Source organism: Antechinus flavipes, chromosome 2, assembly GCF_016432865.1.
Source record: "Antechinus flavipes isolate AdamAnt ecotype Samford, QLD, Australia chromosome 2, AdamAnt_v2, whole genome shotgun sequence".
NCBI classification, from domain to species: domain Eukaryota; kingdom Metazoa; phylum Chordata; class Mammalia; order Dasyuromorphia; family Dasyuridae; genus Antechinus; species Antechinus flavipes.
The window spans coordinates 255687794-255707829 of record NC_067399.1 but is presented as its reverse complement, the minus strand read 5'-3'; the positions used below and the strand labels follow the sequence as shown (position 1 = coordinate 255707829).

The 20036-nt window shown below is 35.5% G+C and overlaps 1 protein-coding gene across 6 annotated transcripts in view; it reads left to right on the top strand.

The window, feature by feature from the left end:
- The first annotated feature begins 248 nt into the window (after positions 1-248).
- Positions 249-20036, top strand: part of KCNQ2 (potassium voltage-gated channel subfamily Q member 2) — a 155458-nt gene continuing 135670 nt past the window's right edge. For 4 of the 6 annotated variants that reach the window (XM_051976754.1, XM_051976755.1, XM_051976756.1 and 1 more), the window contains exon 1: positions 249-935. In XM_051976754.1, coding sequence (XP_051832714.1) covers positions 640-935 — 296 coding nt within the window. In that variant the 5' untranslated portion in view covers positions 249-639. The remainder of the gene's footprint in view (positions 936-20036) is intronic. The other 2 variants (XM_051976758.1, XM_051976757.1) reach the window with 1 other exon arrangement.

The window sequence follows — 20036 nt, the reverse complement described above, 5'->3', positions numbered from 1 at the left end:
TACTTCCTCAATCACTAACTCCCACTTATGGCATAAATCCCAGACCCTTTCCTAGGGTTCCCAGCCTGGGGACATCCTCTTTTTTTTTCTCCAACTCTTCGTCTGCCTGAGTCGCCAAGCAGGCTTCGAAGGGTTAATTAAGGGGAGGGGGTTGTTAGGGGGCGGGAGAGGGGGGAGCGGATGGTGGCCGGGAGGAGCCGTGACAGCCTTGGTAGAAGCCTGAGCTGCGGGCTCCTGGTGAGTGATAGAGCAAGGGAGTGAGTGGGCTGAGCTGAGCCAAACTGAGCGGAGCCCAGGCAATCAATCGCAACATTTCCTTTCTACCAGGCGCGCTGTAAGGTTGGGGAAGCTGCCGCAGAGCCTGCCTCCGGCCCTTCAGCCTTACAACCCACCAGTCCAGCTCTTTCTCTTGCTCTATTTTCCCAGACTCGCCATGCTAATCCCTGGCCGAGAGCTTCAGTGCTGTCCAGCGTTTCCCAGCATGCGCCCCCGCTGAGGCGACCGCTCCCCGCGCCCTTGAGCGCCAAGGGCCCCCTACCCTACTCCCCCTTTCCCTTACCCTTCCCTTCCCTACCCACCCTTGCGGGCCTTGCGAGCCCAGTCTCCCGGTGAGTTGGGGCGCAGCCCCGGGGGACCAGGATGGTGCAGAAATCTCGCAATGGGGGAGTCTATCCGGGGCCCAGCGGAGAGAAGAAACTCAAGGTGGGCTTCGTTGGGCTGGACCCCGGGGCCCCCGACTCCACCCGGGACGGGGCGCTGCTTATCGCTGGCTCGGAGAGCAGTAAACGCGGCAGCATTCTCAGCAAGCCCCGCTCGGGCGGCGCCGGCACTGGTAAACCCCCGAAGCGCAATGCCTTTTACCGCAAGCTGCAGAATTTCCTCTACAACGTGCTGGAGAGACCCCGCGGATGGGCCTTCATCTATCATGCCTATGTGTGAGTAAGGGACAGGTAGACTTCCCGGCCTGGCCCGGCTAGGCTGGCGGGGAACAGATACGTTGTATGTTTATGGAGCTATTTGACCCAGGAGAGCTATCTCCCGGAGACTCATAGGAATACAAGTGGAATGGTATGGGTTTTGTGGTACCCATGTGAGTGCGGATGTTGGAGTGATAACGGCAGCTAGCATGTAAATGTGTTGGTGTGGTGCTGCGTGATTGTGTCTGCATGCTATGTGCGAGTGTATCTGTTGGTGATAGCTTGTGATTGTGGGTTCGTGGGTGCTAGTATGTGACTGTCATTGTGTTTGATTGTAAATCTGTGGATGGCACTATCCGACTGTAAGTCTGTGTGTGATTTCCACGATTAAAATGAGAATCGAACAATTATCAGGATAAATCAGGCGAAAGAATTCTGCTTTGAAATATTCCTTAGGTACCCCAGAAACGCATTTCTATGTTGGAGAAAATAAAGATAATGGTGACATCTGATGGTATAAACTGTAAAACTGCTTTTGATGGACAAACTCAGACATAGATCGCCGGTCAACTCTTGGATTTGAGAACTTTAGTCCTTATCTCTCCTCTCTCACCTCCATCCCATGCAACTTTGTGCTCCTTTCCCACCAACATTAATTCTGAATTCCTGCTCTCATTCTTCATCTTCTCAATAAAAAGATGGGGAAAATTGTTTCTTTATATCCATTACTCATATCCTTAGATTGGGGTCTTTGCAGGTATTGGCCACCTGCCAATGATATTCTATCTTCTTATCCCTAACCTTCTCCTTCCATTTTTCTATGGGGGTGGGGGCAGGACCAGCCGTTTCAGCTAGAACAAAGGCCCAGACATCTGGAGGAAGCCAGAGGAGATAGATTATTTTGGGGAATTTTCTTTCTTTCAGTTTTTTTCTCTAGTGAGACCTTGTTAATATAGTCCCATTGACATAGCCTAGTCAAGACCCTCCCCTCCCCTTCAGTTAGCTCTGAACTAATGGTAGAGGATATTCCCTAGCAGCTAGGTGGGCTGGGCTATCCTCTCTCTGTGGGACTAAATTTCACTGAGGACTTAGGCTAAGCTCTGTATTAGGGGGATGCCTATTGTGCTTAAGAGGAGGGATTCAGAGATGGGGAGGCCACCTCAGCCACACTTTGGTAAACGAAAGCTTATTCAGATGGAGTTTGACACAATTCCCTTTCCTAATCCCTATCATTTGTCCTTCCTATATTATCTTCAGGAAAGCTGGCATATTTACTGAGAAGGAGAGCTTTTTATCATTATAATGATCACTTAGGAACTCAGGGGATCATAGGCAGGAAAAGAAAATTTAAAAACTCATATATTAGAGCATGAGAATTAGTAGAGACAATATGTTATGTTTATGTTGGGGTGGGGGTGGGAGGCACAACAAGAAACAACTTGACTATTTTTAATAGGTTATGTCACCTCCATGGATCTCAGTTTCCTTGTGTGTCAAATGATGACATTAGCCAAAATGACTTCTAAGGTCTCTTCCAATTGTGATTCTTGTGATCTTTTTTCTTTTTTTGATTTATTTTAAATTAAAAAGTAGAAAATGCACAGTTCTCCATATTGTTTCTAGAGACATCCTCTAACTGAAAGCTGCAAACCACATCCAACAGTGATTCGTATTTCTGTGGTTCTAAAATCCCTCACTGTCTGGGTGCTTTTTTTGTCCCAGGGCCTCTGTTTTCCCAATCAGAGTCAAAAGCACATGCTCTTTTTTTGTGTGCATTTGCATAAGAGTAGGTGCATGTGTGTGTGTGTGTGTGTGTGTGTGTGTGTACAAGTAAAGCATACAGATCCTTAAAATACAGGTATGTTTCTTGCCATTCTATTATGCCATCCTGCTTTTATCACTCAGATAAAACTAAAATCAAATAAGACTGACCAGAACACAGCCATTTTGTGAGTTAAAGCATTTGAGAATGAGAAGAGGAAAGGAAAAAGCTTTGAGCAAGCATATATTAAGCTGATCATATACTGTCCCCAAAGGGGATGAAATGGAGAGACCAAAATGATGTTTGTTATTGTGTGTGTGTGTGTGTGTGTATGTGTGTGTGTGTGTGACTTTGCTGATATTAGTGTATAAAACTTATATGGGAAGAATGAGGGGGCTAAATAGATACAAATATGATGTGAGCACTCATTGAAAATACTACAAAACTAGCCAAAGTCCATGAAGCTCTCAAGTATAGTTTTGCAGAGGTTGGGGTGGGGGTTCAAGGAACAATTCTTTTTCATAGATGGGACAAGAGGGGAGTTATGGCAAATAGTCCACCTTTCTTGGATTCTCATAGAGGATTTCAACATCCATGAAGAAAGATTTTCTCTGTGTCTCATTCTGGAATAAATATCAGAATTTTACAGCAGAAAACACCAAACTCAAACAAGCAGAAGGTAACATGACTAGTTAGCCCCAATCTAAGTGATTAATCTGGTTATCTTCCTCATTGAATACTCTGACCAATTAAATCCCCTTGAAAAAGCATTTCATTTCATTAGGATGAATGACTCTACAGTAATGGCCTGGATATTAGTGCCAAGGGAGACACATGTATCACAAGAAAGCTTTCAGTTTAGGGCTGGATTTTGTATCCATGTTTTTTTTTTCTGGGGGAGAAGGTTATTTGCTGTGGGTCCTTGCCTATTTTTTTTGGGGGGGCATTTAGAAAGCTCTGACTTTGTGTTATATATATAATGTCTTTATATATATAATGTCTAGTATTAATATAGTTCTCAGTATGTTCCAGGCACAATGCTTAACAAATATCATTTCTTTTGATCCTTATGATAACCTTGGGAGGCAGATACTATTCTTTTCTTCATTTTACAAATGAGCAAATAAAAGTTAAATGACTTGCCCAGAGTCATACAGCTAGTATGTGTCTAAGGCCGGATTTAACTCAGGTCTTTCTGATTCCAGAATTAGTACTATGAACAGTTTTCATGAAAAAAACAAACCAAATCAAACTTATTTTGAGTCTTATTTTAAGAGAAACTTATCCTCTGCGGACCATTTATTTGAATTCTGATCACTTGGTGTATTAAGTATCCTTTCTCACAGAATCATTATTGCTATGTTTTCATTAATATGACTTAGAAACATCTAAAGGGTCTTGGCTGGATTGGTATCCCTTGGGAGAATGTGTGATGATATGATCTATTGTCAGAAAATGAGAACAATGCTGCATGTTTTTGTAATCTTTTAAGGTTTGCAAAATACATTATATACATTTACCCCTTTGAGTCTAACAATGGAGCTTTGAAGTATAACAGCATAAATGTTATCAGACCCATTTTATAGACATGAAAACTGAAACTCAGAGTGGTTAAGTGATTTATTAATAGTGACATACTTAAGACATATGAAAACCTATATTTCAATCTTGCTTTTTCTTCTTTCAGAACTTGTTCTGTCTTTGTGTTAGAGACAGTCTTGTATATGGAGACATTTCTTAAACATCTATTATATGCAAAGTACTGTACTAAGACCTGGAATACTAAGTTGAAAAATGACATGGTCCTTGCTTTCAATTATCTCATATTATATTGGATAGCTTTTCTAGAAGTTCCTCTCTGGAAAAAATGCAATGTGATTCTCTAATATCTACAAAGACAAGTCCTTGGCTGGGTCACCAATGTTCTCTTATCCTAGGAGAGGACCAAGGGATTCATCCCTGGGGAATATTGTCCTGCTTTGGAATACAGCCTGGGATAAAGTAAGGGGAATATCTTGCTTAGGCTCCAAAGAGAGGGAAGCTCATAAAATACTAATTTCAATACAGAGAAGCAGCTAGAACTCCATTGTTATTTAGTTGTGTGCAACTTTTTATGACTTCATTTGGGGTTTTCTTGGCAAAGATACTGTAGTGATTTGCCATTTACTTCTTCAAAACATTTTACAGATGAGAAAACTGAGGCAAACAGGATTAAGTAACTTGCCCAGGATCATGTAACTGGTAAGTATTTGATATTGAGTTTGAATTCATGAAAATAAATCAAGTTTGAACTCTGGAAGATAGGTCTTCATACCTTTAGGCCTGGAAATCTAACAACTGTACTGGTTTTTTGCACCCTGTATTGTATTGATTCTGTAATTCTCTAAGAAAATTTCTTAGCAGTGGGTCCAGCATTCAGTTCTGTGTGGTCATGGACATAAAGGGAGAGGAAATAGATATTATTTGGAACAATTCTAAACTCATCATTGGGCCATCTTCTCTTTGAGAGCTTAGTGTGGATCCTTGTATTTAGGGAACATAAAATCTTGGGAGTTATATGATGAAAATTCTAATTACTAATGGTTCCTTCCTCAGTCCTTTCTTCCCTTCTTCCCAATGGGCTATATTAATTTTCCTGTGACACTCAGATATACTTGCTCAGATATAGTTCATCTGATATGTGGCAGATTATTGCTTTCCTGCATTCCTAAAACAAGTTTGGAAACTTTAAAAGACTCAACCAGCGGTCATCCCAGGATCATATTTGCCCATTGACCTAGGTAGAATGTGATAATCATAATAAAATAGCATATATATGGAACTTTAAAATTTGCAAAGCACTTTTCATATTATTCAATTTGTTTTCCTATCTATAAGAAAGGTGTTATTATTTTTATTTTATGGATGGGAAAACTGAAGTGGAGAGAGGTTAAATAACTTGCTCATTATCACATAATTAGTGAATATATAAAGTAGAATTTAAACTCAGATCTTCCTGACTCCAAGTCCATCACTCTCTTCTCTATGATACATAGCTATCATAGCTTTGTTTTCACGTATGCTTATACATACATAACTCGATTTTGAGCTCCTTACAGGGAAGGATATGCATTTCACAAATACCAGATGAATTGAATTTATTATGAGGATGAAGATTGGGTTTTGAGTTTTCTGTGTGGTTTTTGCTTCCAAGTTACCACACTAACACTGGAAAGATTATGACATACTTTTTCCCACTCTCATCTTAAGTCTAGGAAGAGTTGTTCCAATCAGAAAATCAGAAATAATTTGATGATGAGGTCATGGAAAAGGAGGCTATGTAGACATCTGGGCTCAGAATGGAAGGTAGTAGTAAAAAGAGAAATATCAGATAGTTTTTGTTTTCTTGATAACATAAAAATATGGGAGTGCCTATCCTTTTATTGAATATCTTGTGGAGAGATCAATGTACTTGGATGTAATGATATAGCACCTAGAATGCAAATCCTACAAGCATGAATCCTCAGCCAGCCTTTTGAGGGCAAGGTCTGCAATAAGGTCTTTATTAGTCTGTAGAGAGCATAAGCATACAAGGGCATCCCCTGCTATTGTCCTCTTTTCTTGAACAATATTGAAATGAATTGCACCAGGTTGGAATTCAGTGAAAATTGCAGGAAGAATTTCTGATGATTTTGAATCTTTCTTTTAAGAAGGAGATGAATTTCAGGCTAGTCCCAAGGTAGGGAGAAGTGTTCATTTCCTAAAATGATACAGAGGGAGTTTCTGGTCATTGAAGACAAGGGACTTAAGCTATTGCCCTAGGGATCTAACCTTATTTTTTCCTGTAATGTATTTTTTCATTTTATATATGACTTTGGGGCTGTTGGCAATTTCCCAGATGAGCTTATAGTCTAGAATCAGTTCTCTCGCAAACTGAATAAAGCATCACTTTTGTATCATTATTTATCCCAGATTCTTGTGTGTGTGTGTGTGTGTGTGTGTGTGTGTGTGTGTGTGTGATTGACTTGAAGATTATTTTTGTTATAGAAAAGAAAAAAATACATGAAAGAGCCTCAAAGTATTAGTCATGAGCTGGATTTAAAACTCTTTACTGAGGAAGCTGAAAGTTTGGACAGCTCCAGGCCTGTTAGGCCCACTGCATATCTAGGCAGGCTGCCTGTCACTCTTCAGATGCCTTGCTGAAAAAGAGCATTAACTGGAATCATACAGACATTTATAAACTCCTTCCATACAGTATTGAAATAAGCAGTTGAGCAGCTTTGGGCATCTTTCTTTCTCTTTTTGGTATGGAAAAATATCTTTCCCTCATCCTTTTCTTTTCCTTTGTGATATCTGAAGTCAAACTTTACCTGAAAGAGATTTCAATGGGAACTTTAGTGCTTTGATCATATATCATTAAAAGCACATGAAGATAATGCTGCAGATTCTATAAGTGCTAGCTATTGTTAAGGCATTACTGTTGTAACTATACATCATTTCAAGAAATCTCCTTGGAGATATGAGGTGGGCATAGTTTAAATTCCAGTAGATGACATCACCAGTGCTGGATTGTTGCTACACAACTATGCTCATATAACAGAAGTTCAGAATGTCACCCTACAACTTAAGGAGAAACTATTTTGCTAGTATTAATTTGTTGGCAGAGCTTGAATTAAATTGATAGTCTAGCCATGGTAATTCCAAATTGGGAGATTTCTTGAACTTCCCATTGGTTGAACATCATTTTTATTTGTTGTGATGAAATTATATTAAGTAGGTTTGATGGAAAGGACTATAATTGATATCCAAGGGAGCTATTCATTCCTGTTGAAATTTAAGGTTATAGCTGGTTTAATTAAATAATTTATTATCTGGTTTAATTTAATGCAAATACAAATTGATATTTTCTATGAGATTAGGTCAATGTTACCTTTGTGAATCCATTTCACCTTCAGACTATGGTCTTGATATAGCATTGGGATACTCATCTTTGCCATTTGGAGAATGGTATACAGGAATGTGTAAGTGTTTGTGTGTGTGTGTGTGTGTGTGTGTGTGTGTGTGTGTGTGTGTGTGTGTATGATGGTTATTGAGCCATGTTATTTAATTCAACAAATATTTATTAAACACTACATGCCCCAAACTACTAGACACTGGGAAAATTTAGATTAGATGTAGTTCTTACCCATGTGTTTGTGATACATATTTTGATAATAATATTTGATAAGCACATTAGATTTAAAATATAACACTTTGAGATTTAAGGGGAGGTGTCAGTATTGACTGGAAAAATCAGAAAAGGCTTCATGGAAGTGACTTCTGAGTTGGATTTTTTAGGATGGCTTCCAGTGAGGAAAAACCACTAGCGACAAAGTAATTCATTTACTTTTGACTTTCTAATTTTTATAAGGTTCTTTACATCAAGCTGAAATCTTGCAGAAAACAAACACTCTGCAATTTTTTTCAGAGTTTCAAATTTAGTCCTTTCTGGTCAAGCAGAACAAATAAAATTGGTTGGCCACATGATTTCCCTTCAAATATTTTTTAAATAGTTGTTTACTCAGCTCTAGTCCTTCTTCAGGCTAATCAGTACCATTTTTTTCATATATGCACATAGGGTATGGTCTCTTTTCTCATTATCACTGATTGAATAGTGAATAGCTCACATCTGGACATTTTCCAGTATGTCAATATCTTAGTTCAAATGCAGCAATAAAAAAGTACACAATATTCAATAATTACATCTTTTATACTCATTTAATGAATAATACTCCAGGGGTGGTCTGATCAGGACAGAATATGATGAGATTATTACTTTATATGTTGTAGGCTTTATATGTCTCTTAGTACAGCTTAAGATCTCATTTAATTTTTTAGCTATTATATCATACTGTCAATTCATATTGAATTTATAGTCCATTAAACTTCTCCCTTACCTCCAATCTTTATAATATGAACTGTTGTCCAGTCATGTCTACTCCATCTTGTACTAGTGAAGTGGGATTTTTTTAATCCATTGACATGCCTTTAACTTTTCCTATTATTGTAGGCCATTGAGGACTTTTGATCTCAATTCCTACATTTTCCTTTCCTGAGCTTTTCATCTTCTAAAGATTTGAAAAGCACACTATCTTGACCTTTATCCCAGTCATTAATAAGGAATTAAGGATAAAAGTTGGACCTGGATTTCATTTGAATAGGGAACTTTCAGATGACAAAACTCCCTCTATTAAAGGATGTCAGCACCTTCTTCATAATTTATAATCTCAGAGAGTTAGAACTGAGAAGTTAAATGACTTGCTTGTGGTAACTCAGGCAGTATGTGAACCCAGATCTCCTTGGCACTGTGGTCTACTACTATCCATTAACAAAGGCTGCCTTTTAAGACCTGAATAAAAATTAAATAGTACAAGACTGGGAGAGATCTCGGGAAAAGTCTATTGGACACTTCCTTTTAAGTTAACACTGATCCATCAATGATTGTTTATTGAGATCTAGTCAATAAATTAATTCTGAATCAACTTAGCTATACTACTAACCTATATCTGCACTTTGTTCATAAGAATAATCTGAAATCTCAAAGATTTTGTTGAAATCTAGATAAATTATGTCTATAATTTTTTAGAAAAGGGAATTATATTAGTATGGCATAACTAGTTTTTAATGAAAGAATCCTGGCTTTTTTCTTATTTTTTTTTAATGTGCATAGTAGAAACCAAATACAATGCTTTGAGATATAAGGGAAAGTGTCATTATTGACTGGAAGAATATTCATGGATCCACCCCCAACTTGGAATAGGATTCAACTTCTGCTAAATGTTCTTACTAGCTTATGATTCTGGGCAAGCCATCATCCAACCTTTGTCAGCCTCAATTTCATCATCTATAAAATGAAAATAATAATAGTACTTATCTAATAGGGTTATTATAATAATATATGAATTGAAGATAATATATGTAAAGCATTGAAAACTTTAAGGTTCTTTATAAATGTTAGCTGTTATTATTATTGGTGATGATGATGCAGTTTATATTTTTGTTAGAAATTCAAATCAGTGTAAATATTCTATAATTTTAAGACTATTTTTTCCCCTTTTTGAAAATTGAAGAACATTTGTCCTTTTCCAGTCCTATAGCCATATTCTGCATATATTTTCAAGGCTCATTTTTACTGGTTCAGTAATCACATTTCCTCTTTATCTCAATATCCTGTAACATTGTTCATATGGCCATAAAGATGAACTTATTTAAAGTATATAGTTCTTCTCTTACTATAATTTTATTTTTCTTGGGAGTCCACTTTATATTATCAATTCTTGTTTTGCACTTTCCATAGCAAGGGTTTTTTTCTTGAAAGGTAAAATCAAAAAAATAAGAGAGAAATAGTTCTATGTGCTTTCCATCATCTTTTATCAATACCCTATCTTCTCCAAGTAACAGTCTTGTCTCTCCTTTCATTTTTCTTTTTTCTAATTTTTTACTAATATATCCTTTAAAACATTTTTGTTGTGCTTCGTATTCTGGTACTATTGTAGTAGGCTTATATTGTTCTTTATATTCTGCACTGAGTTTCTCTGATAAAGATCTAACCTGATTCAAATATATAAGAATAAGAATAAGAATCATTTTATAGATGATGAAATTGAGGCTGACAAAGGTTGGATGATGGCTTGCCCAAAATCTGCAATAGATAAAGTGGTCCAAGGATATGAACATGTAGTTCTTAAAAGAAGAAAAGCAAGCTATCAACAATTCTATAAAAACATAAAGCAAAATTTTACTTCTATCAGCTTGTTGAAGATAACAAAAAAGAAAATGTAGGACATGTAGGAGGACAGGCACACTAATACATTGTTGGTGGAGCTGTGAACTGGAATATTCATTCTGGAAAGCAATTAGGAGCTATAATTCGTCCTTCTAAGTCACTAAACTGCTGTTTGAGAATTAAAAGAAAAAGGGAAAGGAACAACTGACATGGACAAAATTAATGATAGATTTTTTTGTTGAAACCAATAAAGTGGAAAGTTTTGGAAGAAATATCAGCTGGGGGAATGACTAAACAAATTATGCTACAGCAACATTATATAGTATTATTGAATTGTAAAATATGATGAAAGAAATGGTTTTGCAAGAAACTGGAGGGACTAGCATGAACTGATACTGAGTAAAATGAGAAGAGCCAGGAGAACAATACATAAAAATAGAAGATTGTATAGAAAAACAACCTCACCAACCCCAAATTAGGAACCCTATTCAATTGTAGGAACTTTGCATTGACAACTCCAGAGTTCTAAAGATAAAGTATATTTCCCATTTCTTGATAGAAAGGTGATGAACTAGAGGTGAAGAACAAGGCATACACACACACATATATATGACTTTTATCTTATAATTTTGTGCATATGGAGAACCCCAAGTTCTATATCCAAAGTTTAGACCCTTTTCCACCTAATATTGATTCCACAATGAACACACATAAAGAATAGCAAAAACAAAACAAAACAAACCAATAACAACACCTCCCCATTTATTCAAATTACAGCAAAACAAAAATCAGAGAAAGTATACACAGAAGAATATATACTAGACCATACAGAGTGAAGAAGCTATTCCATTGGAATGAATGTTTTTTCCTCAGGAACCAGGCATGAAGTTGGTCTTTTTCATCTTCTCTCTTGAAGATGGAAGCTAGGAACTCACAAAGCAACTTGATACTTGAAAAATCAAGAAGAATTAAAACTCAATGAATTTCCAAAGGGGATTTGAAGGGGACTGATGAAAGCTGGATCTCCCTCGCCATCACCATCAATCTTGCTCTGGCACTTCCTCCAACCTTATTTCAGTGAAGGGCATTCATCTCTATCAATTAGGAGATTGAGCAGTGGGCATTAGGAAAGGGGTTACTCTTTATTATGCCTTCATGACAGTTTTATGACCTATATATAATTTTTTTGTCTCTTGCTTTTTTTTTCTGGTGGTCTGTAGTTTTTCCTTTTCATTAATCATCATGCTTCTCTTTGCCTCCACTTTTTCTTCTGCTCTGTGTATTTCCTCACATAAGTACATCATAATATGCAATGTTATTAGCTTTCCTTTTACATTTATTCTATTTCTTTTGAAAAAATTCAACTCTTCCAGAGCTATATTGTAGTCATGGATTATATCCCACAAAGTATCAATTTTTCTTATGACGTTAAAATTTCTGATTTTAATTAGAATATTCAGTTCACTTTGCTTATTATCTATTATTTTTGCATTTTTGCATAAACATTGGAGATTCTGCATTTTATTGCTGATTTGCTTCTTGGAGTTTGTCGTCTGGGTATCAATGAATAACAGTGTATCTCTACTGTTAATCCTTCTTTGTTGTAGTTGCCATTTTCTACAATGTCTATTTTGGTATATGTATATATATATAAAAGCATTTTTCTCTTTAATTCTCCATTCCAAGTTAAAGATTTCTTGGTCAGATTTTTAAGAACCCAGACAAAAATATTTGTAATAATCTTCTAGTATACTTCATTCCTTAGACTAACAACCCATTATTCCTGTGGATTAAGCTGAGGTCTTGAACCCTGAATACAGTTTTAGATGCCATCTTTAGAACTAGTTATTTGCATCCCAAACCTGCCTTCCTCTTTTGAATTACATGTTTAAAGTCAGTGGCAGTGATGGAAATACCACCTTTGCTACTAAGGTCCTTATTCAGCTTCTTGATCAGAACTTTATAATTCCTTGTAATATTTTCTTTCTGTAAGTATCATTTGTCTCCATGTAATTGGATAGGATAGTGGTCTTTAGTTTTGTTAAAACTTGGGAGTATTCTTTCACATCCTCCATATGTTGGGAAGACACACACCCTCTATTGTTGATGTCAGGTTGACAAATAACTGTCTTGGTATTCTTTAGCAGGAATTTTCCAACAATGACTACTTATCTCTTCTTCCTCTGATTGATATTTGATGTATTATCTTCCGACACAACCAGAGGATAGATTCCACCTTTTCTTAGAGGTAAAAGCAATTGCTTTTTCCTTACAATTCACCCTTTTCTCTGGAAAAACTTTTAGTACTTTCTGCTTACCTCCTCCTCCTTTTCCTTTTTCTCTTCCTCCTCCTCCTCCTCTAAAATTCAGAAAGAGTTTTAAGTTCAACAATGAAATTATATGAGGAAAGCTGAAAACAACAAAAAGAGCTTCTTTATATTGGGGGAAAGAAGATTATTTTATAACATTATCTAAAATAACTTTCTGAAATATATGTAATGATGTTAATTAACAGCAAAGAAAAAGCAGAGCTATTTAATTTTGATTTTGCTCTTTCCCCCCCTCCCCCACAGGTGAATAATCTTTGTACTAGAAAGTATCAAAAAATATGGTGAATAGCTGCTTTGGGTGACTTCAAGTTGCCTGACTTCAAGGAATAGCATGAAAAAACTGTTAGAGATGATTTCTGGACTATTGTCAGTGATTTTTGAAAATCTGTGGAAAACAAAACAAGTGATATAGAACTGGCAACAGGGAACAGAGGAAATGCCCCAAATGTCAAAAAGAGAACAGAGTCTCTAAACTATAGGTGGTGAGCTTGACTTTAATTCATAGCAAATTTCTAAAATAGTATTTACATTAAAAGGATGTTAACATCTAGAAAAGGAATCAGTGATCTCAAAGGGCCACATTAGGAACAGATCATTCCAGATTCTCCTTAATTTTTTTGGACAGAAACTGATAAATCAGGAAAATATCATAGATATAGTTTATTGAGATTTTAAAAAAGTATTTGATCAAGCCTCCCATGTTTTTCTGAAGGATGAGATGGAGCTATGTGGGCTAGAAGACTATAAAGTTAGATGGATACAGAACTGTTTGAGTGACTGAACTTTATGAATAGTCAGACCCTAATAAATTGATGTAAATTGGGAAAAAGTTTGTCCATATACAAATGAACAAAGTCTCATTAACAAACATGGTTATTGGATAATAGATTCAGAACTAGAAAGAACATTAGAATCCCCTTATTTTATAGATGAGGAAAATGAGATCTAGAGAGACTAAGTGACTTGCCTAAGTCACTCTGTTAGTAGGTAATGTGGAATTGGAATTGGAACTCATTTTAATGAAGAGAGTTTCCTAATCAGTAAAATGAAAGGGTTAGATTACTTAAACAATACCTTCTAGCTCTAAATTTATGGGACTGTGATTCTATGACCATATAAATATATCATTGAGATTTAGTGATATGAAATTCATAATTTGAATGTGGATGCAGAATAGCTGAAAAAGTACATAGGAGTAATATTGTATATTAAAAAGTTATTCTTATGTGAGAAAATGCAGAAACCCTATCTGTAGCTATATTCTTGAATTACAACTTTAGTGTTTCATTAGTTACTAAGATTCCTTACACCACTACCTTCTCTGATATTTCATGGCTTTTCATCAGCAAATCCATTTTTCCTTGATTACCTCAATCAGCTAATCTCTTTGTTCCTCCTCCTGGTTTTTGAGGGTTCATTGAATATCAGATGTTATCTTTTTTTTGTATAAATTGATAATGATTACTCACATTTGCTTACTTTCTTTGAATCATAAAATGCTTTCCCCCCTCATGTGTATGTGTATGTAGTCAAGCAAAACTGAATTAGCCTTGTCCAAAATTAATTGTTCTTTAATCTATTTTTGAGTCCATTGCCAATCTTTCTGAAAGTGGGCAAATATATTTTTTATGAATGGTATGGAAAATTATGGTTGGTTCTATTGCATTGATCAAAATCCTTAAGTCTTTCAAAGTTGTTTGTCTAGTACTATTATTGTATAAGTCATTCTCCAGGTTTTACTTACTTCACTTTGCATCAGTTCATACACATCTTCCCAGGTTTTTCTAAAGACATCCTTTTTCATAATTTCTTATAGCACAATAGTACTCCATCACAAGATAATATATTACCATAACTTGTTTAGTCATTCCCCATTTTATAGGCATTCCCTCAGTTTTTAATTAATTGTCACCATGAAAAGAGATGCTATAAATATTTTTCAACATATGGCTTCTTTTCCTCTTTGTCAGATCTCTTTGGTATGTAGACCTAGTAGTTATATTGCTGAATCAAAAAAGTATAACCATTTAATAGATTTTTGGGCATAGTTCCAAATTGTGTTTTAGAATGGCTAAACTAGTTCAGTTTCACCAATAGCACATTAACATATCTGTTTTCCTACAGCTCTTCTATCACTTGTCATTTTCCTTTTAGAAAATACTTTATATACAGATTACTTCATTTGGATAAAAATGCTGTACTTGTAATCATGAAGATCTGAGTCCCAATTTTGCCTCAAACTCTAACTGATTTTGTAACATTTACTGTAGCACTTTGACTCTAGCCAAGTCCTTTTATCTCTGAGCCTTGGGTTCTTCATTTGTAAAGTAGGGATACTATTATCATCTACCTCACAAACTTTTTGAGAAGATAAAGTGAGATAACATGTACAGTACTTTGCAAACTTTAAAATGCTCTATAAATGCTAGACATTATTATATTATATATTATATTATGTAATATATTACATTATTATATTATAATATATAATTATATTATCATATATTATATTATTATATATAATTTTATTATCAACAATTTCCATGTAGAATGTAGTGCAAGTATGAATATTTTCATTTTATATGTGAAGTATATAACTATAACTGCATCCTAAGTATTGCTCAACAATTGTCTCTCCTTACCTCTTTATGTCATCCACAACTATTCCAAAACATCTTTTTTTCTTCTATCATCACCAGTTATCTTTCCCCTTTCATTATTGAAGCAGATATGGTAACCTTCTCTACTGAGAAGACTGAGTCTATCCAACAGGAATTCTTTCAGCTTTCCCCCTGTTAACATTAAAAAAACAACAACCAATAAAACTTAGCATTGTCATACAACCACCTCCTTCTCTTTGTACAAAGAGCAAACTCTCTTCCTTCCTAAAGCTAATAATAACACTTCCTGTATCCTGGATTATATTTTTATATTCTCTAGGAACTTACTTCAGCAGTTAGTCTCTCTTTTATAAATCTTTAATCTCTTCTTCATTACTGACTCTTTACTAGCTGCCTAAAAACTTTCTCAGGTCTGTCTTTATTCTTCTTTTCAGCTATTATCCCATCTCTCTACTTCCTTTCTTCCTTAGATATGAAAAAGTTGACAATATATGTCTTTCTTACTCATTTCAATGTAGATTATTCCTACACCTTTATATTCATTTTTGATCTCTCTTCTGATGTACAGATTTTCATTTTCTACTGCTTTCATGATACCTTTATCTAAATGTCCTATCAATACTTTACATTCAAGATGACCAAAAAATGGAACTCTTTCTCCTTAAAGCTTTTCCTTGTGATCTCATTATTTTTTGTGTTAATACCATTTATGTAGTCTTGCATATTTACAAATTGGGGTTTTATCTTTGTGTCTTCCCTCTGTTCTCATGCTTGAGTTTGCCAATTTAATTTTTCTAATATTTCTCGGAAAAAATCATTCAATACTGTTAAAAAAAATGCTGAAGAATCTTCCCCCACCTTCCACAAGAATATGCAAAGATTATATACAAGAGGAATTCTGCTTGCACATATTCTGTTTGGTCAAGTCAACCATCTTTTTATTAAGCATCTTTTATGTGTCAGTTAACAATGGTCCCTTGAGGGTAGAATGAAACCTATATGTGAAAGTTAAGGATAAATAGTTTTTAGCCTTGTTGTAAGGAAAGATTTTCCAATAAAATGATCTAAAAGTGAAATGAGCTGCCTCCAGAAATAACTCCTCAGTCAATGTAGATCTTCTGGTGAAGTTTGGATGGCTACTTGTTGGAGATATTGTAGAAGAGATTCCTGTTCAATTGTGAGTTGGAATGACTTGTGTAGGTTCTTTCAATTCTAAATTCTCTGATTCTCTGTGAGAGAAGACATTGTAGACAGAGAAGTGCTGAATATCTTTCACTATTGGGAAAATGAGCCAATGGAGGAGTATCTGAAGATATATTATTGAGGTTGTAGCTTCTTGGGCAAAGAACTGAAAAAGTCAAGAATCATCAGAATTAAGGAAACAGGTAGAATGATTTATGGCTTAGTGAAGAGTAGGGACTCATTTTTTTTTGTTTGTTTTTGTTGGGTCATTTCAGTTATGCTCATTTCTGTGTGACCCCTGTTAGGGTTTTTTTTGGCAGAGGTACTAGAGAAGTTTGCCATTTTCTCCTCCAACTCATTTTCACAAATGGGGAAGTGAAGAAGGTCAATTTGTCCACAGTCACATAGCTAATAAGTTTCTGAAGCTGGATTTATATTCATGAATACAAGTCTTCTCCATTTCAAGGCCAGTACTCAGATCATAGAAGATGTGAAAGGTGATGATCCATTTTGATGAATGGAAGAGGGAATCTGATCATATGACTTCATCCTATTCAATTAAGAAGAAAATTGGGTCATCTGTTCTAAGTATAGATAGTAGGGAGAACTTAATAGTTCCTAGCTGTGTGACCCTGGGCAAGTCACATAACCCCAATTGCCTCAGCAAAAAGCAAAAAAAACCCCAAAAAACAAACCAAAAAAAACCCTGAAATTTGTGACTGCTTTGTTTCCCTTGTGCTTTTCCTGATTTTTTATTTATTGTTCTGTGGAGCCATATAGTGAAGGTGAATTGTGGCTAGAGGTCAGGCAATAACATAATTTGTTTCTCTTACCACCCCCACTCCAAACAGCTGGAGTCCTGTGATTTCCTAGTCAATCAGTCCAATTAGAAAAAATCCTAATCCTATTTGAGGCTCCTGGTAAGCCAATTCATTTTTTCTAGAAGAAATAGTGAGTGTTTATAAATTTGATTGAATGCCTTGTCTCCTCTTGGTCACCTGATATTATTGAGGAGGGAATATCGCTAAGGGTCCCATTGTTTCATTACTTCCATTAGAGTTATAGATTAATTATGTCTTCAAAAAATCCTATCTATAAGAAATTTTAAATCCATTAGTTTTCAAATTCTGCCAAGTTCTAAACCTCTTACCCTTTCCTGTTTGAGATAGTAAAAGGGTTGTATTGATAAACACATATGAAAAATGGTCAGAAAGCTCCTAGAAGATTTTTAAAAAATAGCATCAGAAAGAGTAGTCCCCATGGTGACCACAGAGATGTCACTGACTCCCTATCTCAGCTGTATTTTCTGGAAAGTGTTTAGTACTTGAGCAAAAAGACTGTTAGATGAGATGATTTATTAAAGATATGCAGAACTGAATCTTATCTGGTACTTAGTCCTTTCCTACTTGTACACTAAAATTCATGAAATAATTTAAAGTAAAATTGCTCTGTGATTATAAAAGATTTTCTAATCATGATGTATAATTACAGAGCAAAGTAAATCTCTATAAACAATCTTAAATATCTGCAAGGTAATAGAAAAAATAATTAACAGTTAGGTGGAAGTTTACTTCTTGAAGGTGTCACAAAAATTAGAGCAAATTTAGTTCTTCCCAGAAATCAATGGAAGTCAGATGTTCTAGTCAACGTTTATGAATTCTGTGATATTTTGAGGGCCACCAGTTCATATAATCATAGATTTAGAGATAAAGGTGATCTCTAAGGGAATTTATTTTTATCTTTGTATCCATAGTGCCAAGCATAATTCCTACCACATAGAAGCCCTTGATACATGTTTATTATTTATGCAGTTAAAAAGCAGCACAATCAGGGTTTGAATCAAGGTCTTCTAATACCAAGCTGAGTACTGTCTCTCATATATCATATCATGTATAGAAAAGTGCCTAGGCATTTAATATTGATAAAAGTAGTTTTAAACTTCTCAAATTTTGAAAATTTCTGTTGGAAACCAATATAAATTAGTGAAATATCTATGTTATAGAATACTTTCAAGTAAAACTTGTAAAGAAAATAATGTCCACAAATGTACATTTCCCAGGAAACTCCACTGAGATTCAGAGTCAGGGATGTTCAAGGTATAGTTATAGAAGAGTGAGTGAGTTAATTTAGATTAAGTACAGGGTACTACTAGAGGTATAATGGGAAATAAAATTTGAAAGGGACATCGGAGCCAAATTGTAGAAATCTTGAATGACTAAGAGACACATTTCTCCTGCAGGTAATAAAAAGTAATTAGATGTTGCTGAGCATGAAAATAATAAAAACAATGTTGTAAATTAGAAAGAATAAAATTATGTATCATGGTTATTTGTGTTTGTGTCATACATTTAGTCTATCAGTCAAGATAAAAACATTTTAAAGCAATTATTATGTGCCTTGTACTGTGCTAGGAACTGGGTGTACAGAGACAGGGAAATGATCCCTTTCCAAAAGGAGCTTGCATTTAGGTAAAAATGTTGTGATTTCCACAAGATCAGTGACTGTAGAGAGCCACAGATAGTGGGAGAATTCTGGGTAAGGTATAAGACCCTTTAGCCTTCAGCTGGTTAGAGGGAACCTGCTAGCAATATCTGGTTTGGCTTCCCATCTCCCCTAAGGCTCCCTTAGGGATGGTGAAAACCTGTGTTGTGATTAAAGCAGAATGACAGCAGGTGAAAGAGTGATACCAGGTGGAAGAGTGATACCAAGTGGCAAACTACATAGCAAGTTGTTTATATGGTCCCACGTGTGCAGTATATACTGGGTGCATTCCCAGTGTTTTTGTTATATAAGGGTATAAAAAGGGGAAAGTCCTTAAAATAAACAGACTCCATTTTCCCACCATCCTTAGGAATCCCGCCTCATCACTATATCAAAATTTTATTCTATTTTATTTTTCATTTTCTAAATTTAGTAGTATTTTATTTTCTTCCAATTACATGTAAAGATAGTTTTCAGCATTCATTTTTGTAGAATTTTGAACTCCACATTTTTCTTTCTCCCTCCTTTCCTTCTCCTTCACCAACAAGGGGAGACAACAAGCAATCTGCTGTGGATTATGCATATACAATCATGTTCAACATATTTCCACATTAGTCATATTATGAAAGAAGACTCAGAACAAAAGGGAAAAACCTGAAAAAGAAAAAAAAACCCAAATCCCCCAAAATATAAATGCTATGATTTGACCTGCATTCAGACTCCTTAGTTCTTTCTCTAGCTATGGATAGCATTTTCTGTCATGAGTCCCTTAGACTTGTCTTGGATCATTGCATTGCTGAGAAGAGCTAAATTTATCATAGTTAATCATCAAACAATATTGCTGTTACTATATACAATGTTCTCCTGGTTTTGCTTATTTCATTCAGCACAGTTCATGTAAGTCTTTTAAAGTTTTTCTGTAATCTGCCTGCTCATAATTTCTTATATAGAACTATTGTATTCCATTGCATTCATATATCACAAGTTGCTCAGCCAATC